This window comes from Adiantum capillus-veneris, chromosome 13 (genome assembly GCF_014529385.1).
Source record: "Adiantum capillus-veneris isolate H3 chromosome 13, ASM1452938v2, whole genome shotgun sequence".
Taxonomy (NCBI): Eukaryota; Viridiplantae; Streptophyta; class Polypodiopsida; order Polypodiales; family Pteridaceae; genus Adiantum; species Adiantum capillus-veneris.
This window is the reverse complement of record NC_140943.1, coordinates 110,942,155-110,969,643: the sequence shown is the minus strand read 5'-3', so window position 1 is coordinate 110,969,643 and position 27,489 is coordinate 110,942,155. Positions and strand designations below refer to the sequence as shown.

The window sequence follows — 27,489 nt, the reverse complement described above, 5'->3', positions numbered from 1 at the left end:
ATAATTGCAATTTGCCATCAACCTCCAAACCCATCTCCACTACTTCAGCCTTAGACACAATACTATTTATTTTCCCAAAAGTTTAGTATGTAAGCGGGCCTTAAAAGCTATAGATATCAATCCAAAAATCGATGCAATAAGTGACCGGGCATTGAAAGCTACAAATATCAACCCGCCACTACTTCAACCTTAGACCCAACACTGCTCATTTGCCCAAAAGTTTGGTATGTAAGAATGCCTCCAAAGTTATAGATATCGATGCAAACATCAATGCCATAAACGACCAGGCATTAAAAGCTCCAAATATTGATCCAAAAATTACTGCATTGTTAGTTGTCCACCAATTTGGTATGTAAGCAATCCTTGCATGTCCGAAGAAAAGGGAAGACAAAAACTGTCAACATCCAGCAAGACTGCCTAGCAATGATTATTTAAGACAGCACTACATCACTAAAACTCCCAGTCAAAGTAGTATTAATACAAACACGCATTATGAAGAGCCACTTACAATCTTGGCTCGGTAGCGTAAACCACCGCATGTACTGCTTTGTTATCCAATAGCAATATTTTCAAAGGGCAAAGAGCGGTAGCAGCCTCGTTTATCATGTTATGAGAACCATTCGTTGTTGGGATGCAAGGACCCCATCAAGTATTGATCCGTCCCCACATCGAATCATAAACCTCCTCTCCTCTGTACAAAGATCTCCATGTACACATCTAACCACTTGCCCCCTCTGAATGAAATCATTGAAGAGAGTAACATGTCGGTTTAGAAGAGAAGACTCTGAACCAGCTGGGGCTTGCTCAAGTGTCAAGGGTAAGAGAGCATGGCATGTATGGCATGAGTGTCTTTCTCTTGGATCAAGCAAAAGACTTTTGCTACAACAGTGGAAGCAGAACACTTTACGTCTCTTTTCGAAGCGTACTCGGCTCCTCCCTCGCTGATGTTTGTGTCTTAAAACGCCAGTAGTCCTGGCCTTTGGAGGGACAACTGAGACCAGCCCAGCTTCAGCTCCACATCCATCGACTTCTCGTGCCACACCATGATCAAGCCGAGTTTGTGTTACATGTGCTTGGATCTGTCTAATTGAGCCTGTTGTTGGAAAGTTGATCCGCTTTGGGACAATCAGAGTGGAGAGGCAATCCCTTGAGTTGCACAACTGATTAAAGAGGATCAGTTTTAGGTCACTATCACACTGTCCCAACTGTTCTTCAAAGCTTTGTAAAAGTCCTTTCAAGTCTGAGATGCATCCAAGAATCTGGTTATTAATAATGGATACACTTTCCTCGACCATGGTGGGTACCTGGCTTGACATATGTTGAGCCGGCAGAGGATCACACCCACATTTTTGCTCACACTCATCATTTTGTAACCATTGATTGTAATAAATGTCTTTCCGACATTAATTTTGATTTGAGCCATTCATTAAGTAACGGGACTCAATTGATTTTCCAGCTTGTAATTCCGAAGTAATTTCACTTGCTGATGTAATTAGTTAGAGATGTTCTCACCTCCAAGGTTGAGGTATATAAGCCAAAGTTTTTGTAACCTAAGGGATTCAGATTATTAATCAAAGTGAGTTTTTGAGCGCCGTGACTGTGTCTGAAAGAGAGTGAGAGAGAGAGAGTCTTATCTACTTGCTACGCGAGCTACGGAGCCGCCATTGGAGAAGCGACACCGCCATTGTGTTAGCAACGGCGAGAGCTACGCACAGATACCAAGAGTGCGCGCTATCGGCTTCTATGTGTGGTAAGTTCCTACGAGATTCGGTGTGAGTTTTCTTCCAACTCGTGTGTCGGAATTGAGCGTGCAGCACATCTATAGAACCACAACGAGTAGAGCTACACATTGGTACCATCGGGGTCAAGTTTCGATCACCTGTATTTTTCGGCCTGTCTTCATACGCGTTTACCGCACGGAGTGGTTATAGGTTGATTTTGCAGTTCAAGTCTTTAGGGTGTTGTTCTTGCTTAGTGAATAGACTTCCTCTTGAGTTTGAGATCGATTCAATGATTCTAGATCCTGTTTCGGATAGCATTCGTTCGTAGTACAGATTTCAGTCACTTGCGTATTTTAGAACTTAGATTTGATTTCCTTAGTAGTGATTGTCATTAGAAGGTCGAGTAGGTGATTTGACACCCACCTAGTTGTTTCCATGCGCCTGCGGGTCAAGCTCCATCCTCGTCTGACAAATTTTGTTGTTGGTTGAGTTCTCGCTATTTAGCTTCCGCTAGCGGCGTAACCACCTTAACATTTGGCGCCGCTGCCGGGGACGAGAGCCCTAAGTAGGTGACCTTAGACTAATCCTACGAGGTGAGTCGTATAAACTACTTTGTATACTTTAGTTAGAAAAGATCTAGGAGTGGTGGACTCCGAAGATCTCGAGAGATACTAGGAAGTGGGGTATTCCTGGGTCTTCCGTGTTGACAGTATTTTTAGTTTAGCTTAGATTTGTTTGTTGTTTTGTTGGTGTTGAGTAGTTGTTGATAGAAGAAGAATTTGCTAGTCCGTGAGTGGCAGTGGATCTCTTTAAAATCACAACTACCAAACCCATTTTATGATTAGGAATAGCTTAGGTAGGACTTCATTTGATCCTGATCTAGAGCTAGCAATCATTGGAGTATTTGCTTGATATGGTTGATTGCATGTTAGATCACTAAACCGTCGAGTTAGTAGTGAAACTTGCAATAAACAAAAGTCAGATAAATTTTCTGTGTATCTGGGAGTTGCTGAGCACTAGAGAAAGCTTTAGGAAGGATTCTGTGCCAAAAAACTGGAAATCTGCAACTTTAGACATCATACGCGTATGATGTCTAAATGACCAAACAGAGACCAAAAGAAAAATTTTGACTTTACCAGAGTGTTCAAAAGGGTGGTTATACCCTAATTTCAACTTAAAACAAGAGCATTAACACTCAAAGAAACCCAAAAAGACAAGTCGGAGTCCAAGAAACGCAAAGAATAGGAAATTTTGGATTCAGATCTTGTTTTTACATTCAAACCTGACAAAAACACTTGAAACTCAATTGTAAACATTGGAGAAGGCTTAAAACCAAGAATAGTCAAAATCTGGGACAAAAGACATCATACGCGTATAATGTCTTTTAGCACATCCACTGCTTATTTTTTATATCTGACCTGACAAGATTGTTAGAAAGACTGTAGAAAGCCTAAATATCAAGTCTTGACCCAAATTGATGAAAAAGACATCATACGCGTATGATGTCTTTGACCTAATTTTGGACATATTTTGATACTTCGCCAACACATATCCATTGTAATAGCTGTCTAGTGGTTATATTTCAAGTTTCATCCCACTTGGATCACAATTGACCCAAAACAAGTCAAAAGCGAAAAATTGCCAAGAAAAGCCTAAATTAGCCATAACTTGCTCAAACAAAGTTCAAACAGAATTTTGTGAGTGGACAGAGCATAAGGGGGCTACTGAGAGTGAGCATAACCAAAATAGTCTAAATATGTGAAAAAAAGACATCATACGCGTATAATGTCTTTTTCAGCATAACTGCAACAAAATTCTCACTTGATGAAACAGAAGTTGTCCAACTGACAAGATTAAACAATTGACCAAGTATCAATCAATTGTCCAACTGAAAACAAAATTGCCGAGACGGAAAAGTTAAAGTCCTTTAGGGGAATTGATGAATTTGAGATCGGGTAGGAATCTCCAGAATAACCAACCAAAACAAGGGGAACAAGCAAGCGTCATATCAATCGAGGGAAGTGTAAACCAAAGTTGGGTGCAACCATTAGAGCCGATCTTTGAAGGAAGTGTTTCTGATACTTCTTCGGAGAGATCTTACGAGATTTTCACCGAACACTTGGAACACTTGAACCTGAACAATAGAGAAAATATGGCAGCAGGATCATCAAACCCTTCCGCCACAATGAAGCTATTGCTCATAAAATACCAGTACGACAATGAGCAAGGTGCCAAGATCTACAAAGATGGAATGGACCGCTATTGTGTAAAGATAGAAGAGAGACCTAGTGAGTTCAAGGACTTAGTGCCTGTGAGCTATAGCGGAGATAGATATCTAGATGACGAGGGCACCATGTACTTGGTAGTCCTAAACCCTAACATTGTGGACAAGTGGGGATTGATGGGCACCAAAGCCAAAGTAGATGAAGAACTCGAGGAGAAAGCACCAATAATGAACTTCCCTGATGCGAGGTTAAGAAGAGAGAATGAAACTACAAGGATCAACACTGATAACATCTATGTGGGGCTATACAAATATAATAATGGGGAGCAAGATCTCTATTATAGATGTGAAGAACCCTACACCGGAGAGTTGACAGACCAAAAAAGACTTTATGTCTTTACCTACACAGAGGGATCGGAAGTGAAAATTGCCGCTTACGACAAGTATGGGAGGCAATACTCAACAATGGGCAAGAAAGAATTAGAAGGATATACATACTTTGGGGGACCACTACATCAGTATTATGTTACTTCTAGCTCACAAAGACCAGCACCAACAAATGGAGTGCAAAACCCAATGACGACAGGAGGACAAAGAACTCAGGCTGCTGACTCTTTCAGTCAACCTCAGTACTCGAAGCCCGGACCAATGGGATCATTACATTCCAGAGAGTCAATGGATACGAATCGAGGTAGTGCAGTTCCAATCCCCACATATACCACTCCAGGTCCAAGGTTCGAAGCGGAACCATCACATTTACCTCCTAGTAGTAGATTCAGGGCAGGGGAACCGACAAGGGTAACCCATGAAGTCCATGATGCTAGAGAAAGCTTTAGCCGGGACACAGGAGCAATGAGATTGGTAGCAGACCATAGACGTATGAGACCATCTCAAGTAGCGAAGTGTATGCCAAAGAAGTATGGTGGTTCAGGAGATCCGTATGCACATGTGTCACTCTTTAAGCAAGTCTTAAGAGCTGAGCAGATAACAGATTTCCATACACAATACGAGGGATTTGGTCTTACTCTAGAAGGTACGCATTGACATGGTTTCAACCACTGAACATAGGGGGATTCCATGACATTGACCATTTGCTAAGAGAGTTTGCTGAGGAATTCTCAAAACGAGGGATTAAGCACAATACGGTCTCACAAATATATGCTTTTAAACAGAGAGAACACGAAAAAGTGAAGGAAGCTTCACTTCGCTTCAAACAATACATTGAGAGATGTCCAGTACGTGAACGACCACAAGATGACAGACTATCTGTTCTCTTTATTGAGGGATTGAGAAACGACACTCTCAAGAAGGACTTGCACTTGAAAGCTTGTACAAGTTTCGAGCAAGTAACGAGAGAAGCATTGTACTTAGTGGATAACTGTACGGTTTATGGAGAGGTGTCAGCGGATACAGATTTTGCATCCAGTAGCTCTTCCTCCGTAGCGAGCGAGACTACCACTAAAAAGAATGTTCAAACAACAACCATGCCAAATGTAGAGCAAATGATAGAAGATGCTCTAAAAAGGATGGCACCATACCAAAAACCATTGCCAAAACACTGAAATGGTGTGCTATTGAACAAAAATGGACAAACCATCCAACAGAGGAGTGCTATTACAACAAAGGGTATGTAAGGGAGCGTCAGTATGCACCTCCTGCTCAATTAGCACCACCTCAAGTACATCCAGTACCTCGATACCCAACGGGAAATGTACCAGGACCTATGGGGATAGAAAGACCGCAACCGGTATTGGGACAACAACCACCTTTACCAGGAGCAAGACCAGTGGGCATTAGATATGCACCAACCTTAGAGAATCAGGAAGAACAAGCCTTAGTGCCTGTTCAAGCCTATTATGAAGAATCTGGTGCACACATGTCTCCAACTGTGTATTACCCACCAGAAGAACCCAAACAACCAGAACCATGGGGCATGATTGGGAATGTTGGAATACCAACAGTTACAAGTGCTTCTGATGAAGAGAGATACAATTTGGACGCAAGAACATTGATGTTCATAGCTCATGGAGGGTTAACAGGACAAAGACCATCCTATCCACAAAGGACGAATCAAATGGGACCAAGACCAGCACTAGGACCCTGTTACAAGTGTGGAGGTGACCATCTGATGAATGTTTTCCACATACGGAAATCATTAGAATTAACGCTTATTGCACTGAGTGTGGGGTTACTCACTTCATTGAGGATTGTTCAAAGAATCCAAACAAAGTGCAAAAGACGACATTGAATATGCTAGAAACTATTCCTACCAGCAGTGGGTCTGAAAATGAAACTCTGATACCAACGCAAGTTGTTACTAGAGCTCAAGCTAAGAAAACCACTAGAGAACCTGAGAATGGAAAGTTAGCGACTGAAGTGGTTAGTCAAGGACCGCGGAGTCAGAGAAACACATGGAAAGCTAGAAAAGCACGCATGAAGTTGAGAAAAGAACGTGAAGACGCTATTCTAGCTGAGGAACTAAAGCAAACTAAAGATAGATTAGAAAAACTTGAGAGTCAAAACGGGAAACGAGAGATGAGCCGGAAAGAACGAAACAAAAGAGTATCAAAGAAACAACGAGCTTAAGCTCAGGGGGATCAGTGCTAGTCGACAAAGTACACGAACCATTGGACGCACTGATGAGAGCTTACGAAGCTAGGTTAAAGAACAACCAAACACAAGAACAGAGGTGGATGACATACCCAAACGCGGAATTGGAAAAGCAGAGACTTGAAATGTGCCAGAGAATGATCGAGACTGCACAAGCCTTATTAGAACCACCAAAAGAAACAATGAATTGTGGAACGGAAAACCCAATTCAGCAAGAGACTATCGTTTCACGGGTAGCTGAAAAGACTCCCAGTGCACAAAAGCCTGAAAATACACACAAGGATGACCGCATAGTATTGAACACAACCGATCAGGAGATAGAGAGTTTTCATCCAGTCATACAGAGGTCTTACGGAAGAGATGAGGATTACAATGAATTTTGGAAACAAGTGAGAGAGGCAAACTTTGCAAACGAGCTAAGTTGCCAAGCTAATCAGACAAATTGGGAAAAGGACATCAGGAATCCTCCCATAGTGGAATTTGAGGCAGGATCTCAAGTGGACTTGGATCTGCAATCTTACTGGGGAGATGGGGGCTCTGTTAGAACAATGGAGAGCAAACCTCACTCACTGAATACCTTACCTTCATACTTAGGAGAGTATGAAGCAAAATCCGAGATTAGAGCACTTCCCTCACGAAGAATCTCATCAGAAAAAGTCATGGACTCGCAAGGATTGATAGAGATCTTGTCAACACCAGTGACATGCACTATCACTCTAGCTGAGCTTTTGAGGCTAAGACCACATATGTGGACCACTGTAGGAAAATGCTTGGAGAAATTTGGGATAAAAGACCCAACATCGAGACTGCAAGAGGGTATACAAGAGCTGAGTAAACCACAAAAGAACGCTAAGTCTGTACCCTTAAACAAGGTCGGAGAGTATTGCGAAGGTGAAGAGGGGAATACAACCTTACCAGTTGAATTCCAAGGAGTGAACACGATGGCAATACTAGACAGCGGAGCTGGGGTAGCCATTGCTACAAAAGAAATCTGGAAAAAATGGGGGAAACCAGCAATAAGGAAGACTAGGTTGAAACTCCAATTAGCAGATGGACACATGGAGAAACCTATGGGGTTATTAGAGAAATTCGTAGTGACTTCTTGCGGCATTGAATACGAACATACTTTTGCTATTGTCGATTTTGGCAAGGAGAATAACTATGATATCATACTGGGAAGACCATTCATGAGACAGTTGAAAATGGTCCAGGATTGGGGCTACGATCACATATACCTGAGAAATATGGAAACCACTACACGTGTGAACCTGAAAGACCATAGCTACAAAGATGTGAACCGAACACCGGTAGAGGAGTTTGATTCAGCTACTTTGGCGGGATCCGAATTTCCAGCTTGGTTAGGTAAGCCCAAGGAGTTATGGATGTGTGGAGCCTCGAAATGTGGAAGTCTGAGGCGAGAAGAATGTGTTTTAGAAAGGGCTATCGAAGACGAAACTTATATAGGAGAACCCTTTCCAGAGGACACGCTTGAACCATTAGAATGGACACACATTCTAGCAACCCTAGATGTTTGTGCAATTCCGGATGGTCCCACAACAAAATTTTGCGACAAGGACGGGTACGACGTGGTTCCGTACTTCATGTTGAGAACTGTACTCGAAACTGAAAAGAACGATACACTGGAAAAGGAAGATGAAGAAGAGGTGTTTCACGACATTCCCGATCATCCAGAGTGGGGAAATGAAGCAGACAACGAGTCAACGGACAATTCAAGCGGAAACGAAGAAACTATAACGGATGTCCGATTTTATGATTTTCCGAACCAAACTAAACAACGCCAGAAACGCTATAGAGCAAAGAGAAAAACAAAGGGGGTTAGAACCAATCCGATGCCTAGAATAAGAGGAAAAAATCAATTCCTAATGCTAGTAAAGGCGGAAGATTGTGTTAAGGACAAGATTTCTGGAAGAATGAGAGGCAATGATCAAAAGAGCTTACGAAAAGACAAAAGAGGCTCAAGAAATCAAGTTCAAAGGAATGGAACGAAAACTGAAACAGAAAAATCAGAAAAGAACAAGCGCAACAGAGAACACACGGAGTCCAAGTTAGAACGTAGAAACAAGTACAGAGAGCTCAAGAAAACTCTGAAAGAAGTTTGGACGACAGAAATTGAGAGTGGAGAGGACGAAAACGCCAAAATCAAGGAAAACATGGATGTTCCCTCTCACTATAGGAAATTCACAATAGAGGATAGGAAGGTGGTATTAACCCAACCTATTCGAGAGAGAAGGGAGAACGAATCTTATGACGGACCGGAGGATGCAAAAAAAGTTGATTTAGCAGCTCCAGGTGAGACACCTAGACCGGTGTACATAGCCACAGATTTGTCTCCAGGCGAGGAAGAGAGACTTTTGAGTCTTCTCAGAGAGTACAGGGATGTGTTTGCATGGTCTTATAAGGACTTAAAGGGAGTTGACCCATCGATATGCCAACACACAATCCCACTAAAACAAGACGCAAAGCCTAGCAGACAGAGACCATACACATATAATGATATTTGCTAAGCGAATCAAAGAAGAGATAGATAAGCTAATGGAAGCTGAATTCATATACGAGATTGAACACACCGATTGGGTATCTCCGATTGTGGTAGTACCCAAGAAGAACGGAAAACTCCGAGTGTGTGTCAACTTAAAGAAAGTGAATGCTGCAACAATCAGGGACAATTATCCCCTGCCGATAACTGATCATGTTCTAGAGCGTGTATCAGGGAAAACAGCATACTCTTTTCTTGATGGTTTTTCAGGATATAACCAGCTAGCCATAGCACTGGAAGATCAACATAAAACAGCTTTTGCAACGGAGTGGGGAATTTATGCTTATCGGGTTATGCCTTTTGGTCTAACCAATGCTCCCGCAACCTTCCAGAGGCTGATGACGCATGCTTTCAAAGAATACTTAAGGTTGTTTCTAGAAATATACATGGATGACTTATGTGTACATTCTCTTCTGAGAGATGAGCATCTAGAACACCTAAGAAAAGTATTTGAGAAATGTAGGACATATCGCATTTGTCTCAATCCTGAGAAATGTGTGTTTATGGTCCGACAGGGCAGAATTCTGGGACATATTGTCTCACAAAACGGAATATCCACGGATTTAGAGAAGATAAAAGTTATAGTGGATATGCCTAGACCAACCAATGCGAAACAAGTACAGAGCTTTATGGGACATTGCGGATATTATAGACGATTCATTTACATGTACGCTATAATAGGCCAACCACTTTACAGGCTAATAGTGAACTTTGAATGGACAGAGGAGTGTGAGGAATCATTCAAGAAATTGAAAGAGGCACTCATTACTGCTCCAGTCTTGAAATCACCAGATTGGGAGAAGATATTCCATGTGCATATAGATGCTTCGGCATATGCAATAGGATGCATTCTGGCTCAGCCAGAAGAAGGAAACATGGATTTTCCTATCTGTTACGCCAGTCGACAGCTCAACAATGCAGAGAAGAATTACACCACAACAGAGCGAGAAGGATTAGGAATGATATATGCTGTGAAGAAATTTCGGCATTATCTTCTAGCCAACAAGTTTGTGTTTTTTACGGATCACCAAGCCTTGCTCTACCTAGTGAATAAACCATGCAATACCGGGAGAATAGTGAGATGGTTCATTATCTTACTGGAATTCGACTTCACGGTAGTAGTAAAGAAAGGAAAAACACATCTTAGAGCTGATCATCTTTCGCGATTGACGAATGGAGAAGACCCTATAGGAGTAGATGACGACATGCCAGACGCGTACTTGTTCAACATAGAAATGATACCGAAGTGGTCTCAAAATGTCGTTAACCTATTAACCTATGGAGGAGAGTTCGATAGAAGAGAATACAACCAGAAACATATTGCTATTCAGCAATCCAAGAATCTTCAATTGGTTGCAGGAAGGTTGTATCAATTGGGAAATGATCATGTTTTACGACTATGCATCAATCCTGAGGAATATAATATATATCTGCGCGAAGCACATGTTCAGGAATGTGCATTTCATTGTTCAAGAAGGAACACATATAGGAATTTGTTACAATTGGGAGTCTATTGGCCAGGAATGAAAGAAAGCGTACATGAATATGTCACTGTATGTATTGTATGTTCATCAAAACCGCCAGCAGAGTATTCGACATTATATCAGATAATGATCGCTCCGGAATGGAGTCAGTATATTGTTGAATATCTCACAAATAGAACTTTCCCAGAAGGAACGTCAAAAGCTCGTCAGAAATCTGTAGAGACAGAAGCTAGAGATTACGCTTTAATAGGAGATCAACTCTATAAGAGAGGTAAAGACAACCAGCTTAGGATTTGCGCATCAGAGTCTGAGTATGTGATAATCCTAGAGCAAGCTCATGGAGGAGTAGGTGGAGGCCATTTCTCAGGTGATAAGACAGCAAAACTTGTCTTAGCCGCAGGAATATGGTGGCCAACATTACATATGGACGCTGAGGAATACGTTAAACGGTGTGATGACTGTCAGCGGACCAAAGTACCACTTAAAAGAGATGATATGCCGCTTAGACCAATGATGGGGGCAAGAGCTTTTGCAAAATGGGGGATTGATTATGTCGGACCCATTTCACCTCCTGCATATAAGACTCATGCACAATACATCGTTGTGGCTACAGACTATCTAACAAAGTGGGTCGAAGCAAAGGCAACTCAAAAAGCAGATGCCAGGACCACGGCACAATTTCTATATGAATACGTCTTTGTACGATATGGATTGCCAATAGAAATTGTGAGTGATCGAGGCACACATTTTATAAATGAAGTGATAGAGATCCTTCTAGATGAATTCATGGTAATCCATAGGAAATCAGCCCCGTATCATCCACAAGCAAACGGACAAGCTGAAGCAACAAACAAAACCATATGCACGGTCCTCACGAAGATTGTATCTGAGTCGAGAACTGACTGGGACCAGAAGTTGCATTCAACATTATGGGCATATAGGGTAGCATATAAAACATCAATAGGAACGACCCCATATAACATGGTTTTTGGGCTAAATGCTATCTTACCAATAGAATTCTTGATTTCAACCTTAAGGGTGGCTAAGGATCTAGAGTGGACAGGGCACGAGCTTTCTGATAGAATAGATGACCTGGAAAAGCTAGACGAGCTTCGCCTAAAAGCAGTAGCTTCTATCTACGCTCAAAAAAGGCGACAAAAAGAATTTTTTGATAAGCATGTGCGGACTAAAGAGTTTAAGGTTGGGGACTATGTCCTAGTTTACACTCTGAAACAGCATGCTAAGAAGCTTAAAAAGCGAGGGATGGGACCTCTGGTGATTAAAGATCTATCACCAAGTGGAGCCGTCAAGCTTGCTACATTAGACGGAGAAGAAATGCCCAATTGGATTAGTGGATGCAGAGTGAAAAAGTATCTTTTGCCGCTAACACAAGACATGCTTCTCAAAATACATCAAGAAAAGCTGCGTGTCCAGAAAAAGAAAAAGATTGTGGAGGAAGCGCAAGCCGAGGCGAAGGAAAGAATGGAGAAAAGAAGACTACTACGTCAGAAACAGCGCAATGAAGGAGCAATACGAATAAACGCAGTCAGTATAACAGAAATGGATAATGACAAAGAAGAACCCATCATTGAATGCAAAGTAGGAACCAACCAAATCAAAGCCAGAGCACTATTGGATTCAGGAGCTCAAACTAACCTACTTTCACTCAGTTTGTATAGACAATTGACAAATGACACTAAACTACAAACTGCCAAGCAAGAGTTAAAGAGTTACTCTGAGAATTCAATCAAAACTGTCGGATGCACAGTTTTACATATACAGATTAACCAGTATGTGTATCCTCATATGTTTTACGTGGTTGAAGACCAAGCTACACAACATCCATTATTGCTAGGACAACCATGGCAGAAGCAATACAATGCAATGATTGACTGGAGTTCTAAATCAGTGCTTATCAAATACGAAGGTGAAAGTCAATCAGTTAAGTTCACCAAAGGAGAAGAGCCAACTCCAAAGGACGAATCCAAAGACAAAGGTAAACAACAACCAGAGAAAAAGAAGAAGCAATGGCAACCAAAAGTTTCTATACAACCGGATTACTCTTCGACGAGGAATTCTCAACAGTGGATAAGGAAGACAAGCAATAATATAACAGCTCAACCTTGGGAAAAAACGGAGTCAAAGTTGGTATGGAGACCAAAAAAGGTTGTGCCAGAGAACACAAAGGTGGAAAACAGAGTCTTCAATACCAGACAACAGAGTGATTCCAGACAATCAAGGACAGTGAAACAGATCTGGATTCCAAAGAAGTTCATGACGGCACAAAGCTATAGCAAGCAAATTTGGATCCCAAAGATTTGTAAACAGGAACTCCCTTCAGTACAATCAACGGAAACTCCTAGGTATTTCAAGTCGAGGAAATCAACACAAAGAACAAAGCAGGTTTGGGTCGCAAAGAGTTTGTGGCAAGCACAAGTGAAGCGGAAGCAGATTTGGATTGTAAAAAAAAACAACAAAGTAAAGAAGAATCCATCCACTGATTCGACTACCGAAGTGCCAAAACCAACCCAAAACCCGACCACCAATCCTTCAATCAAACAAAGAGCAGCTTTATTGGAAAGACTGTTGTATCATCGCTCTACAATTGCATTGGGAACTTATGACCAAAACAACTACAATGCTTCGCCCACAGACACTTCATAATCGTCCGGAGGACTCAGACTAGGAGGGGGGGAGGTATACAGGTATACAGGAGTTACAAAGCAGCACAAGCGCCAAAAACAAAGAAAAACAAAAATTATATTACAAGGGCAGTGTCTTACATGATTTTGCAATTTTTATGTTTGATTGCGGATATTGATAATATTTATGCCCTTATATACCTTGTTTTGCAACAAGAAGAGATCAAATGATGAATTTGGGTCTCTAGACGTGTAAATATCACTAAATAAGAGTGTTTTTGGAGCTAAAAAGTGGAAAAAAGTGGTAATGCACGTCCAGAAATCACAAATAAGTGTATATTCATATACACAGGGTTACCAGCTATTTATCGTGTATGTTTGGAATTTTTTGGCTTCAATTTTCTATTTTCCTTTATTTTTTATGATTTTCTTGATAAAAGTAAAAGAAAAATAAAAAAGCAGGTGAAACGAGATCAGAAAAAAGAAAAGAATAGATGGTGATGATCCTAATGACAAGAGAAACCCATGGTAAAAATTGAGTACAATTCGGGAAAAGTTGCGGAAAGCCCGAAATGACAGAATTTTGGCAAAGTGGACAGATTTCTCAAAAACAGGTCAAACGGAGTCCAAATTGAGAAATTTCAAATCCTAAAGTGCATTTCACGACGAGATAGGAGCACATGTCAAATTTGGTAACAAGTGATCCGGGAAGTCCGAAGTTAAGTATTTTTCACTTCACTTTCAAGCTCATTTCCACTATTACCTTCTTGGAAGGGAGCAAAGAGCACACAGGAGCATCCAACCTTCTAAAGCCTTCTACGACTGCTACGAGAGCTCAGAGGACACCAGACATGAGAGGTAGACTCGTTGCCATAAGCTTTTGATGCTTATCATTAACTTTTGTCGCGAAAACTGACCAAAACCAAGAAACAAGAGCAGACGGGGAATGCGGTAGAATGCTAGGTAGTGGCACAACCGCCTAATCAAACCTTGCAAGAACTTATAGGTGGGTTACCCTAGTATAGAAGATGGGTTTCTAACACTCAAAGCTCGAGAAAGAACGACTGGAAAAACCCTAGGTCAAAAGAGCCTGCAAGAGGCAAATAGGAAAAAGTTGTCGAAACGACACAAAACTTCTCAGGAAGCTTAACAACATCGAGGGCAATGCAACCATGGAGTATCTCCAGGTTTGGACCACCAAAAGTGGGTCAAAACAACCGATTCGACGACAGACACACAAAGAGTCATTTTGGCATAACGGCTGAAATTGACGACCGAATGAAATGAAACTTCACAAGCAGCTTCAAATATACATGGATGACTTATGTTTGCAAGCAAAACCCAAAAGAAAGCTGATTCACTTACCGATGGTGAAAAAGACGCTTTCGGGCAACCAAAAGGAGAAAGATGGAGAACGTGAAGCCAAAGTCAAGTTCAACCAAATAGATGGCTTCACAACATATCCAATGAGTTGGAAATGCAACTCTCGAGAAGAAAAGTTGAAGAAATTCAACTCCAAGGCAAAAAGATGACTTCGAAGACTGAAATGTCTATAAGGGGGATTTTTAGCTAAACTAATGACTTTTTAAGTTGAAAACTAGCTAGCAGGGCTTAGGGCACTAGCACAAAGCATTCTTTGCACAAAAAGACCAACATTTCAAGAAAAGACATCATACGCGTATGATGTCTCACAGCATGAATTTCACATCCATTTCAACATTTGAGTGCATAGCTTCATTCCACATGTTAATCACATCCTATGAACCAAGTATCATGAGAATTGGAGTTAGAAAACCCAAGGAAAACCAAAAAGACGCAAAGTAGGCCATAAAATTGATTTTTGGTCCTAATTTTGTCAAAATAACTCCAAACTCATTGAAACTTTGTAGGATTGTTGATTAACACATCTACAAGCTATCTGGAACCAAAAAGAACCATTTTGACACAAAAGACATCATACGCGTATGATGTCTATTTGCACTTACAGAGCCAAAACTGCTCATTTGTCATCATACATCCATTATATATATCTAATACATGCTACATATGAAATTTGGAACCATTTGGTCAAGAGGATCACCCCATTAGCCCAATTGAGGGAAAATCCTTCACCTAAAGCCTATTTTTGGCCCAAATCCAACATACTCAAGTCCAAACCAAGATTTGAGTAGATATAGTCCTTCACTAGTACATGGGGAGTCCACAAAACCAATCCCATGCAAAATTGATGAAAAAGACATCATACGCGTATGATGTCTCCAGAGCCATTTTTAGCCCAAAATCTATCCAAACTTCATAAATCCACTGAATAAGCCTATCTAAAGCATAATCCAAGCTTATAGAGAAATTTGGTCCAAAAATACACTAAAAGACATCATACGCGTATGATGTCTCCAGCATGATTTTGAGCCCATTTTGCATATTTTTTCACCTACCTTGCATCCTTAGGCCCTGAATAGCTCATGTTTCAATTTTCAAGTCATTTGGATAGTTAAAAGCTTCATTTCGGCTTTCGGTACTAAAAAGACGCTAACTTCTGAAATTGGAGTTACAGGATCCATGGATTCCGCCAAGTTATCGGCAACGAAGAGAAAAAGACCGACAATCAAAGATGCTCTTGCAGAAGCGGAACCCTTTGACATTCCAGCAGAAACCCTCAAGCCAACCAAAACTTGGGTGGAGGAAGCAGTATTGGAGAAAGAGGAAATAAAGATCTACCAGGGGACTTTCAGAGATCCTCAAGGGCAAGCGGTGGATGTACCGATGATCCCACAAGAATTGGTAGATTATAGCAGGTCAGAAGACATCAGCAGGTACCTGGAAAGGGCAGACTTGCACAGTTTCTTCACCTCGAGACCATCAGGTGTGGATACAAGAAGAGTGTACGAGTTGGAAACATCCATTCAGAAGGATGGGAAAGCCACATTGACAGCCATGGATGGAGAGAAAGTAGAAGTACAGATCACTCCACAGCTCATTGCAGACGCATTGAAGCTGCACAACAAAGGGAGCTCTGTCAGGGAAAGAAGGGAGGCCATAGAGGTCTATGGATCCAAGAAACAGAATGCAACCTATGGAGATATGGCGGACCAAAGAGCGGCAACCCTTTGCCAACTGTACAACCAGTTTCTCCATGTTTGCAGTAAAAGATCGCAAAAGTATACGACACCGCCCCATGCGATTGCGACCACCATCACATGGGCATTAAAGAGCAATATGCCAAAAGAGGTGAATTACGCTCAACACATCCACGAGCAAGTAATTGCCCTGCACAACGAGAAGCCAAAGTACATAGGAGGAGCGGAAATTCTGACAAGAATAGCTTATGAAGCTGTTGGAGCTAGAGATCAGTGGCCAAAGGTTCCCTCCCAGAATGAGTGGCTTAGAGAAGCCGACGAGGAGGAAGAACAGCCCGAAGTATCCAAGAGGGCGTCCACAAGAGCACGCCGGAAACTAGAAATAGTTTCAGAACCTGAAGAGGAGGTGGACGAGCCGCTTATGAAGAAAGTAAAGAAGAAGGTTGCTCCCAAACAAACCAAAAGTCAGAAAGTGGCAAGAATGGAGAGACTAGTGGAGCAGTTTAGAGCAGAAAGAGCTCTAAAGGGTGACTTTGAAGAAAAGTGGGTGCCAGACCCCACCAAAGTCGGAACTAGCTCAGCCAGGCCACATGTTGATCAATACGATCAATATATTAAAGCTTATGAGGAGTCAGAGGCTATACTGGAGCAGCAACCTGTCGAGCCATACACTGAAGAGGAGGTACAGCTTTTAAAAGCTGAGCTGAAAAAGGAGGACAAGGGGAAAGGGAAAGTAGATGAGTCTACTAAATCTCAAGAGAAAGACGGGCAAGCCGACAAGGGGAAAGCCAAGGAAGCTGAGGACAGATATCCCTCTATGACTGATGTACCAAGCCCGAAGAAGACTGAAAAAATTGTGGAAGAGACCACAGTAGAGGTGGACACAGATGTTTTGGAAAAGCCGAAGGCCGAGACCAAAGAAAAGGAGATAGATCCAGTTCAGCAAAAGAGAAATGATTATGAGGATCTGGTAGCGATAGGATACACTGAAGCAGAGGCCCTTGAGGCAGTTTATGGGATCACCCTACAAAAACAAGATGATCGGAGAGGGACGGAGGAAAAAACAAAGAGTACAAAAGAAAGTGAAGAGAAACTGGACGAACAGAACGTACTAGAAGAGCCGAAGCCAGTGGAGGTGGTGGCAGAAAGAGCTTTAGAGTTGACAGATGAAGATGAAAAAGACATGCACATGGTGCATGAACTGCTAGGCAAGATCAAAGAAAGATCCAGGGCAAAGGAAGTAGAAATTGAGACAGCCAAACAAAGGGAAGCAGAGTTGCAGAGGAAATTAGAGAATGCTATGACTGAATCTGAAAGTCATAAAGCATCACTCTATGACGCGGAAAACGAGAGAGACGGCTTGATACTCCAGCTAGCCGAGGCTTCAAGAGAGGTAACAAGAGCACAGGAAGCAAAGGAGCGGATAGAAGATGAGTTGGAGGCAGCCAAGGATGAGCTCATTGAGCTAAGGGAAAGAGTCGAGCTCCAAGAAAGAACAATCACTAGACTTAGGACTACCCCTAGAGCTAGCAGAGCAGGAACCGAACAAGAAGGAACTCTCGTACCAGCTTTAGAAGACCAGATCCGAAGCTTACAAAGAGAGCTAAGATTAGAGCAAGTGCAAAGGTTGCACATTGCAGAGGGATCATTGGCTGCAGAGGAGAGGCTCACATTAGAAAATCAAACACTATGGACAGAGAATGAGGCCCTCCGCAAACAGCTCAAGATCTACAAGAGCAACAAAGAAGAGAGACACCACAAGAAGAATCAGGTGGAGCAGCCATAGAGCTACCAAAAACTGGAGAGGCAACCACAATTGAAGATCCAGCCCCAGCTCACGAGGTGGACTCGACATCAGGAATCTCTGAAGAGGAAGAACAAAGGCTCCATGACCAAATAGAAAAGTCAGCAAAGGAGAGTGCCAAGGCGCAAATGGAATGGGAGAGGAGACTCCTCATCTCCATTAGACTTCACGGATTAGACACAAAAGTGCTCCATGAAGAGTGGATGCAACCCAGCCTGCCTTTCCCTTTGATGAAATTTGAAGTGTTAAAGACGAAAAAGAGAATAGAAGAGGAGCAGTATGTCTCTCTTTACGAAGGCGACATCACAAAGGAGGAACAGTCAAAGAAGATAGTAGATTCACAACCTAGATGGAGGAAAGGTTGGCTGAACAAATACCCAGCCTACCTCATCTACTTGGTGGAGGCACCAAAGGAGATTCGGGAGAATGCAACCTTCTGCCCGGTGCCAAGAGTCAGAAACTGGAAAGAGCATGGCAAGATTGCAGAAAAGAAGCCAAATTGGCTTCATTATCCCAGGATGCCAGGACCAAAGGCAGGAGAGAGAATAGGTAAAGCCTACATGGTGAAAACCCTAACGGGCACCATCAAGCTCTTTACTGGTTCTCCTGACCTTTCATGTCAGATGCTCAAGAAAATCTGTAGGACTCTCTTAGCTTGTATTGAAGTGTTCGCGCCAGATAAAGCCACGACCTCGAGGCTACTATCGACGGCCGACACGGTGACTGATATGATGTACGATCTTTCATTGCACCATTCTCCAAAAGTGTTACACCTCCTATACCAAAGGATTATGTTTTTGCCTAGCTTCCACATGCAAACATTCGAAGAAGCTTTCTACACCGGCTTTTTCACCCACGAAAGCAAAATATTCGGCCCAACCTTGACCATCGGCAACCTACGATACGAATCACATTTGCAGATGCTCAAGACGACAGGACTTTATTGACCAAGCATAAAAGTCATGTCAGGGACGACATGAACGCGGAGGGGGGGAGTGTTGAGCCAGCAGAGGATCACACCCACATTTTTGCTCACACTCATCATTTTGTAACCATTGATTGTAATAAATGTCTTTCCGACATTAATTTTGATTTGAGCCATTCATTAAGTAACGGGACTCAATTGAGTTTCCAGCTTGTAATTCCGAAGTAATTTCACTTGCTGATGTAATTAGTTAGAGATGTTCTCACCTCCAAGGCTGAGGTATATAAGCCAAAGTTTTTGTAACATAAGGGATTCAGATTATTAATCAAAGTGAGTTTTTGAGCGCCGTGACTGTGTCTGAAAGAGAGTGAGAGAGAGAGAGTCTTATCTACTTGCTACGCGAGCTACGGAGCCGCCATTGGAGAAGCGACACCGCCATTGTGTTAGCAACGGCGAGAGCTACGCACAGATACCAAGAGTGCGCGCTATCGGCTTCTATGTGTGGTAAGTTCCTACGAGCTTTGGTGTGAGTTTTCTTCCAACTCGTGTGTCGGAATTGAGCGTGCAGCACATCTATAGAACCACAACGAGTAGAGCTACACATTGGTACCATCGGGGTCAAGTTTCGATCACCTGTATTTTTCGGCCTGTCTTCATACGCGTTTACCGCACGGAGTGGTTATAGGTTGATTTTGCAGTTCAAGTCTTTAGGGTGTTGTTCTTGCTTAGTGAATAGACTTTCCCTTGAGTTTGAGATCGATTCAATGATTCTAGATCCTGTTTCGTATAGCATTCGTTCGTAGTACGGATTTCAGTCACTTGCGTATTTTAGAACTTAGATTTGATTTCCTTAGTAGTGATTGTCATTAGAAGGTCGAGTAGGTGATTTGACACCCACCTAGTTGTTTCCATGCGCCTGCGGGTCAAGCTCCGTCCTCGTCTGACAAATTCTGTTGTTGGTTGAGTTCTCGCTATTTAGCTTCCGCTAGCGGCGTAACCGCCTTAACAACATATCTTGGTCCCCCATCATTGCATCTTGCTCCCTTGCTTGAGCATTGGCCTCCCGAACCACACGATTGAAGGCATGTATGCTATCAAGAACTGGAAAAATACATAGAAGTTGAGGAAAGTGATTTTGAACTATTAGTCCGATTCCGTATTGATGCTTGCATTCTGAACCCCAGGCAGGACAATCACAATAGCTGGATTGTACGCTCACATGATACCATTGGGAAGGATATGACATGCTAAGAATTTTGAACAGCAAAGTGCTTTCCTCTATCACTTGAAGGGTGGTAGGATCAGCCTCAAACCTTTTCAGAATCGCCTCACCACTTGCTAATCTGGATGTGTGCTGCTTGCTTGACCCAACTCAATTAAAACGCCCGGAATCAGCTGCCACAAGTTTAAACACAAGAAGTTAGGAGTTGGCATATACAATAGAATACGATACTAGTTACAAACTCCAAAACCAATTGACTCTTACCAATATCTTGCTTTTGCTTAAAGAACTCAAGCAAGGTTCCTCCCATGTAGGTTCCATGCAATGAATCACCCACAAGTGCATGCAAAAGGACAAGTACCGATCTATTTATCTTCGCATCAAGTAAAGTATACTTGATATATTGCCATGATCGTTCAACCAGGTTTGTCGTGTCCACATTCCCATGTACAAATAGACGCCCAAAATTTGGCCACCTTGTTCGCCACATGCATGTGTTGCCACACCAACCGTTTGTCAGGTAACGTCGGATATTTTCATGCATTGAATATGTATCCAGCAACTGTCTATATCCCAGATTAAAAATCTCCTCAGTTGGTGCTTGCATTAGATTTGATAAGTGATTATAGACATCAGCTCGCTTGTCCTTAGGGACCTATGAAATGATTTCAACAAGTTGGTTATTAATATTGATAACAGCCCTTGACACACCAAAGGAGCGGAACGCTATTCAACAACTGCATACATGCGGCAATAAGTTCTCCACCCATGCCTTCTTGACATGGAACCAGCATAGTAACACATGGCATGCAACTTGTTTTGGGTTGTCGGCTTCATCTTCTCTCCAGCAATGAGGATCCACATTGACCACCTTAAGAATTGCTTCCAGCTCTTGCTGATTCTTGTCAATGACAATAGCTGTAGGACGAATTTTGCCTAGCCTTGCAAAGACCAGCTTGATGGTCAACTCCAAAGCCATCTTTTCGTGATTAGTGCCCACATCGCTCGTGCATAACATCAGCCATATTGGCATCCCTACACCAATTTGGTTGGGCAAGACTGCAACATAAAGCGGTAACCCAAAGACATTTGTTTTGAATGTGCTATCCACTGCCCAAGAGTTATGACGAGAGAAACGAATAGCAATTTCAAGCATATCCTCATCTTGAATGACAAGAATAAATGGTCTCTTGCATTCATCATCTTCCCTCAGGTTGTATGGTTGGACAAATATAACCTACAAGCAAGCGCATGCCCATGAACAAAAAAGCATGCAAAATGTGACCAAAAGTTGAGCTCTCAATGGTACCTTCTTCAAATCTTGCAAGCGTAGAGCTTCCGTAAGCATTGCAGTCCAATCATGCTCTGCATATTCTCCTACAATAAGGCCAAGAGATACAACATAATATAGATCTGCAAAGAATTACTTGTAAAACGATACGATTCAACCCTTGAGATGCTTTGGGAGAGAGTGAAATACCTTGTGTGCGCATCCGGTGTAGCAACATTCGCCCTTCTTTTGGTATCATGAAGAACCGATAGATCACACGGTCAAGTGTAGATGCATGATCCATGTGAAGGTGTTCCTTTGACTTTGATATTTTTGCAACATGCCGGCAAGTGCCTATATCAAACATGTCCTTTGTGCAACATGTAATTACAAATGGATGCATTGGCAGGTGATAAAGGTCTGCACGAGAGCCAGGTACATGTCCCTCATGAGTACCTTGGACTTTAATAATCACCTTATCAAATTCTTCAAAGTGTTGGACCACCACCTTGAATCCACATCCGCACCTTTTGGATTTTCGCTCTCGTCGCTTGTGTGCACCTTTTCGTTGAATGCTACCCTATCGATGACACATGTATTCTTGCACCCACTTGCTTAATCCATGCTTCTTTGTTGATCTGACCAAGACAAGCCTTGTATGATGCTTTATCATGATGTTTGCCAATTGTGGCTCCACTTGGGATAGTGTTGTCTCAATCGATGTGCTCAAAGTAGTAGTAGACCAGCTACAAGCAGGCCAAGAGGAGACATCATGGGAAATAGCTTTCTCTTCCAACAAACAACCACACGCAATTACCGAATCTCTTATGTAGTCATGAGATATCCCATGTTTTCTCATGTCAATGCACCATTCGGTCTTGATTGCGCTAATAGTGGCAACCACTCCAAGTGTTTTTCATGCCTTGAGGGAAAATGGGTTGCATGTACAATGCGCGCCCAATCTTCCATGTATGCGATTTTTAGGCCTGATGATTTCAGCTGCAAGTAGAGTTGTTGTGAGGTGGCAATTGGGCAAAGGGAGAGATCATCTCTCATTCTATTCCACCTCTTTAGATTCATCATCCCTCTCACATCATGTGCTTTTAGAATTGAGAGCGACATTGTGACTGTCACAGCCAAATTATTCACAATTAAGGAGTACATCTTCTCAAATGAGAAGAATGTGTTTGATAAGTATTGAAATGCATCTAAGGAATCCCCCAGGTCCTCAACATCAGGCAATGAATCCATACAAACGTCCATCTCATCCCAAAGAGAATGGTGTTCGAAAAAGCCATATTGATCGAGATCATCATCGCTTGATTTGCCCTCTGTAGTGGTCGCAAAACCAAGGTAATCTTTAAATGAAAGATTGGCTGCATTGTTGGCTTCATGCACCCGCAGGAGCATAACAATGCAAGCCTGACGATTTCAACCCCTTGCAGGCAACCGAACTAACCCAACTTGCTGATATTAAACATGCAAAAATTAGTGAGACTTTGGTAGACAAAGAGACATGCAAAATAGTGGAGACATTAGATGCTTATTGCAATGCACACACAAGGGAGAGACATTTGTAGAGAAAAAGATCAAAATAGAACCTAGTTGACATACCCATCGGACTCCGTTGCGTGTAGCCTGTCAAAGGCAGTTTTTTATGTTCTTTCTCAAACCCTAAACAAGCACCAGATGGTGCCCCTCCCAAGCCCTAAAACTTAATGGCTATTTTTGAGGAGCATCCGCAGCCTTACTGGACAGCCCTCTCTTTGACAGGCACAGCTTGCATCCAGCCCCATATTCTACAACAAGCAAGGAGGGTGGTCCTGCACCAGAAGCAGGAGTGCACAGGATGCCTGATCTGCAACAAGCAAGGGTGGCCCTGCACCAGAAGCAAGCGCGCATAGCATTCCGTTAGTGTCCGCAATTTAAAAAATACGCCTCGCGTCCACCGCAAATCCAATTTTTTTGTCCAGCTCAGCCCCGCCACGCCACCAGCCATGCCACATCAGCAGGCTTGTCCGCATTTTCAAATTTTGTCCTTGTTTACTTTTTTACGCTGACGTGGAGCGTCGAGATCCCCTCTCCCTTCGCGCCCGGCTTCCCTGCCTTCGATCCCACGGCTCGCCCTTCACTTAAGACCCCATGTAAGTTAGTCCTGAGGAAAGTGGCCGTCTCCTTGAAAACATTTTGTTTCAAAATTCAAAATTTAAAACTATAAACTGGCATGTGTGATGTGGATGTGTGGGTGGGATCTCTCATATCATATGTGACAAGATGTATGCACATGCTCAAACAAAATGCAGGCATTGCAGGGGTTTGGATATGGTCCGTTATGTGGAAATTTGTTGCTCAAATGTGAATTTTTTTCTTTTTCAGAGTGGCTATTATGGAGGTTTATCGAATAATTATTCGAGTTGCACATAGAATCAAGCAGGGTTGATCTTTGACGACCATATTGACTGTCACATTTCGCAGGGTTTATGTTTTTCGCAGTTATTTAGTGTGATTTTTTGTAGGGTAGCTCACATTTGATCTTGACTAGCATCCTTGCCCATCAGATTTTGCAGAGTTTATGTTTTTCACGGTTATGTAGTGCGATTTTTGCAGGAGAGGTCACATTTTCAGTCGTAAAAAACGGGCAATATACCCAAAAACCAATAAAATACCTTGCAAAAAGCATATAGATGTACACACATATATAGATATACAGATATATAATTTTGATGGTTGTGAGGTCAACTTTCAAAGTTTGGAGTCCAACTTGGCAACTTTAATGGGTCTGATCAGGGCTAATGTGCATAGTAGAAGGTCCTTTTTATTACCATCGAGCGCAAGGAAGGTGGTAGGGAGGAACTCTATACACATCGATGTATATACAACTAGACAATGTTGTGCATTACGCCCTCGAGGGGCCAATAGTGGGAACAATTTTCCAGATGGGGGAGGAGGAGACACCCAAGAGAATGGAGCCGTGAGCCTCCAACCCTCAGACTTGAGGTTCCATCACGAAGGTCTTACCAGCTCAGCTATGCTTCTTGGGTATGGTAGAAGGTCCTTGTTTCTCAATCCTTTTGATTTCATCATATCATGAGGAGATTGATGTATCTATATCTATATTATTAATAAAACAAGGAGGATTTTTGGATTGATGCATCTATACTACTATAAAAGGGGGAGGGATTCCGGCCCCCTTCCCCGGACACGTGTTGATGCCTCCTCAGTCTGGTCAATGTGCTCTGCACCTAGCACGCTTAACATGAGAGAAAAAACTAGAGAGAGAGAGAGAGAGAGGCGAAGGCCGCCGACAATACTAGTATACATAATAAGCCTAGGCTTACAAGCTACAAGACTTGTAAGATGTGAACCCCCTTTCTCGTGTATAAGTGACATGGGTCACACCGGAGGAATCAATGGTGGGCGTTTGATTGCTAGGGCATGAGGAATTTGGGCCCTCATATCTCCGCAGGAAAAGGGGGGGGGGGGGAAGGGGATTCACCATGGAAAACTTACCGCACCACGTAAGTGTAAGGGAGGGGGATTTTTTACAAGTTACATAAGCGTATAGATTATGGACAGGCTCCCAATAATTTATCTCTCAAGTTTGAAAAATAAGGGAGGGGGGTATCATATTTATGGGAGGGCGAGAGACCGAACTTGTGTTGATTACTTGTAACGATCGGTCACCTGTGTGCACTAGAACGCGGATGAATTTGGGGAAAGGTTTTCATCAGGTTACACATCAAATTATGCATCAATCTGGTCATAGATAAGGGCTGATTTAGAGCAGGTCAAGAGTTGATTTACACAAGCTTTGGATGGGTCAGAATTGGATGAGTAGCCAGAGTACAAGCTGATAAGACACAAAGTTTGAAAATCAAACTAAGACACATTGAAGGTACATCTAGTTATCAAAAGAAGTGGTTCCTTAGTACGTTTCCATTCATTATGCTATACACTCTTTGACTAGTTTTACTCCGTTAGATCATGTGAGATCTAAATATTATATGTAAGATAGGGGTATGATAGTTTTCTTCATTGATTGTCGTATAAGTGTAGAAAGGAGGGTCATATTTTCTAATATAAGTTGTATATAGGAGTTTTATCAAAGTTGTCCACTCGGAGGTGGCGTCCCGTTTTGTATATAGAGTGAAACCCCTACGGGGTGGGAGGGAGGTTTTTATATATACAACCCCATTTTATATGTAGTGACATGGCTAACTGGATTGGATAAAAGTGTTGCTTAGTGGAGTGGGAGGTTGAGGGTTCAATGGGTAACCGCGACACGATGGAACCCTAATTTTTTTATTCATCCAAAATCAATCAACGACAGATTACACCCCTGTCGTTGATCCCTTCACTTTCCCCCGTGCGACTTATGGTCGAGCCTCCCCTCCCCTCCTCTGTGTGTGTGTGTGTGTTTTTTAGTTGGTCACGGTGCAATGGGAGCATGCTTGCCCAACGGAAGCAATCATTAAAGTGCAACGTGAACTTGCAGTCACAAATCACAAAAAAAACAGCTTCTTTAAATAAGAGAGGGTTCAGACGGCCCGCCCAAGGGAAAAGCAAAGGGGCATGGAGTCCTCGTGGCATCCTTCCATTCGTCCAAACAGGAGGAAACAATTTCCGGACCTACCACCTCTATGGACGACCTCCTCACCCCGGAAATGCAAAGCTCCTACGCTCTTTTCAGCATGAAATGTGGAGCAACGTTTGATTGACCTGCAGTCTACTGTTCTGCCCATTGGCAGCAACTACAGGGCATCGTTGTCTATGTGAATGGAGAGCTGTGGTAAAGGCGCATACGGGTCCGGCTGCCTCAGTGCGGTCTAAACCCGCCCTAAGACCGGCAACTTTCCCTTTTGTCTTGTAACTCAAATGGTTTTTTAATCTGAGAGGCCATGAGCTGAACTCTGTTTTTCACTTCCAACACTTATTTCTATTGCTGCTGTGAAGACGTGCTAACATGGCCCCCTTCTCACTCCTACACTTGCATTTTTTAAAGTGCTAAAGGTGTACCAATGCACAATTTTGCATAATTATGAGCCCTAATATCCAATTTGGCAAAACTAAGCATAAGCATAAGCATATCCACATTTTGCCATCATACATAATTAATCCCCATTTCAATCCAATCTGGCAAAACTTAGCATAAACAAGCCTTCAATTAGCCTTTCTTACATAATTAAGCCCCACTTGAATCCAATTTGGCATAAGTAGACTTTGCCTTGGAAAACTAGGCCAATCAACACATTTTTCCATGCATTTTTGCACGCACATCGTATATGTTTCCATGCTTAACTTATTTGTTCGAAGATGGCATGGCAACAACCGCATGAGCTGCTGTGCATGAGTGTGCTACTAACAAGCCAAGAAGTCCTCAGATGCAATCCGGCCAGATGCTGGCTACAACACCCAGAGAGCTTAGGTCGGTTACAAACCGAAACAAGCCTGCCCAATATGTTTTGGGATGGGCGCGCATGCGTTACAGACCACGTCCGCTGCTCATCTGGTGCAAAGACTGAGCTGGCATGCGTGCAGCCAATCATCAACCGATCGCAGCCCCCGCCCAAGCTTGGACAGGGGGTCTCCGCTGCCCAGCACCTTGTCCACCCCGGTATACCTGCAGCCAATCGTACTCTGCCTCTTGGATTCCACGCACGCAGACGACCTGTTGGGCAGCCGATGTGTAAGCGCCCTTATACATGTTTCAAGGGTAATGTTCTAATCTAAGGGCCATTTCAAGCTCACACTTCAATTACATGGCAGCCTTTTGACCCTTGAATTCACCTTTCAGCTCAGAGCTTTAACTTTAGGCAAACCAACAGAATCCTCCCCAAAACCTTCAAGATTTTAGCCACAAGTGCCAAGGACTCTGTGGTGTGCTTGTACTTAATTAACTCACTAGCAGTTTCTTTCTCACTTTACCACCACCAGGACAACTTCTAGTTACAAA

General features: G+C 42.6%; 1 protein-coding gene and 1 pseudogene across 1 annotated transcript; both read right to left on the bottom strand.

Annotated features, from left to right (window-relative positions):
- Positions 1 to 602: 602 nt before the first annotated feature.
- On the bottom strand, positions 603 to 20,290 carry LOC147444649 (uncharacterized). Its single transcript, XM_086528130.1, has 2 exons — positions 20,059 to 20,290; positions 603 to 1,318 (listed from the first exon to the last, which is right to left on the bottom strand). Exons 1-2 carry the CDS (start codon positions 20,288 to 20,290, stop codon positions 603 to 605), a joined length of 948 nt encoding a protein of 315 aa, XP_086384256.1.
- A 1,011-nt stretch (positions 20,291 to 21,301) lies between these two features.
- Positions 21,302 to 22,946, bottom strand: LOC147444648 (uncharacterized; annotated as a pseudogene).
- Positions 22,947 to 27,489: the final 4,543 nt, after the last annotated feature.

Excerpts from the sequence above, each read along its gene's own strand:
- LOC147444649 (XM_086528130.1), bottom strand. The coding sequence starts at position 20,290 with ATGTCATATCCTTCCCAATGGTATCATGTGAGCGTACAATCCAGCTAT. Across the intron at positions 1,319-20,058 it reads TGCAATGATGGGGGACCAAG|ATATGTCAAGCCAGGTACCC; the intron begins ATATGTTGTTAA and ends TGCCGGCTCAAC.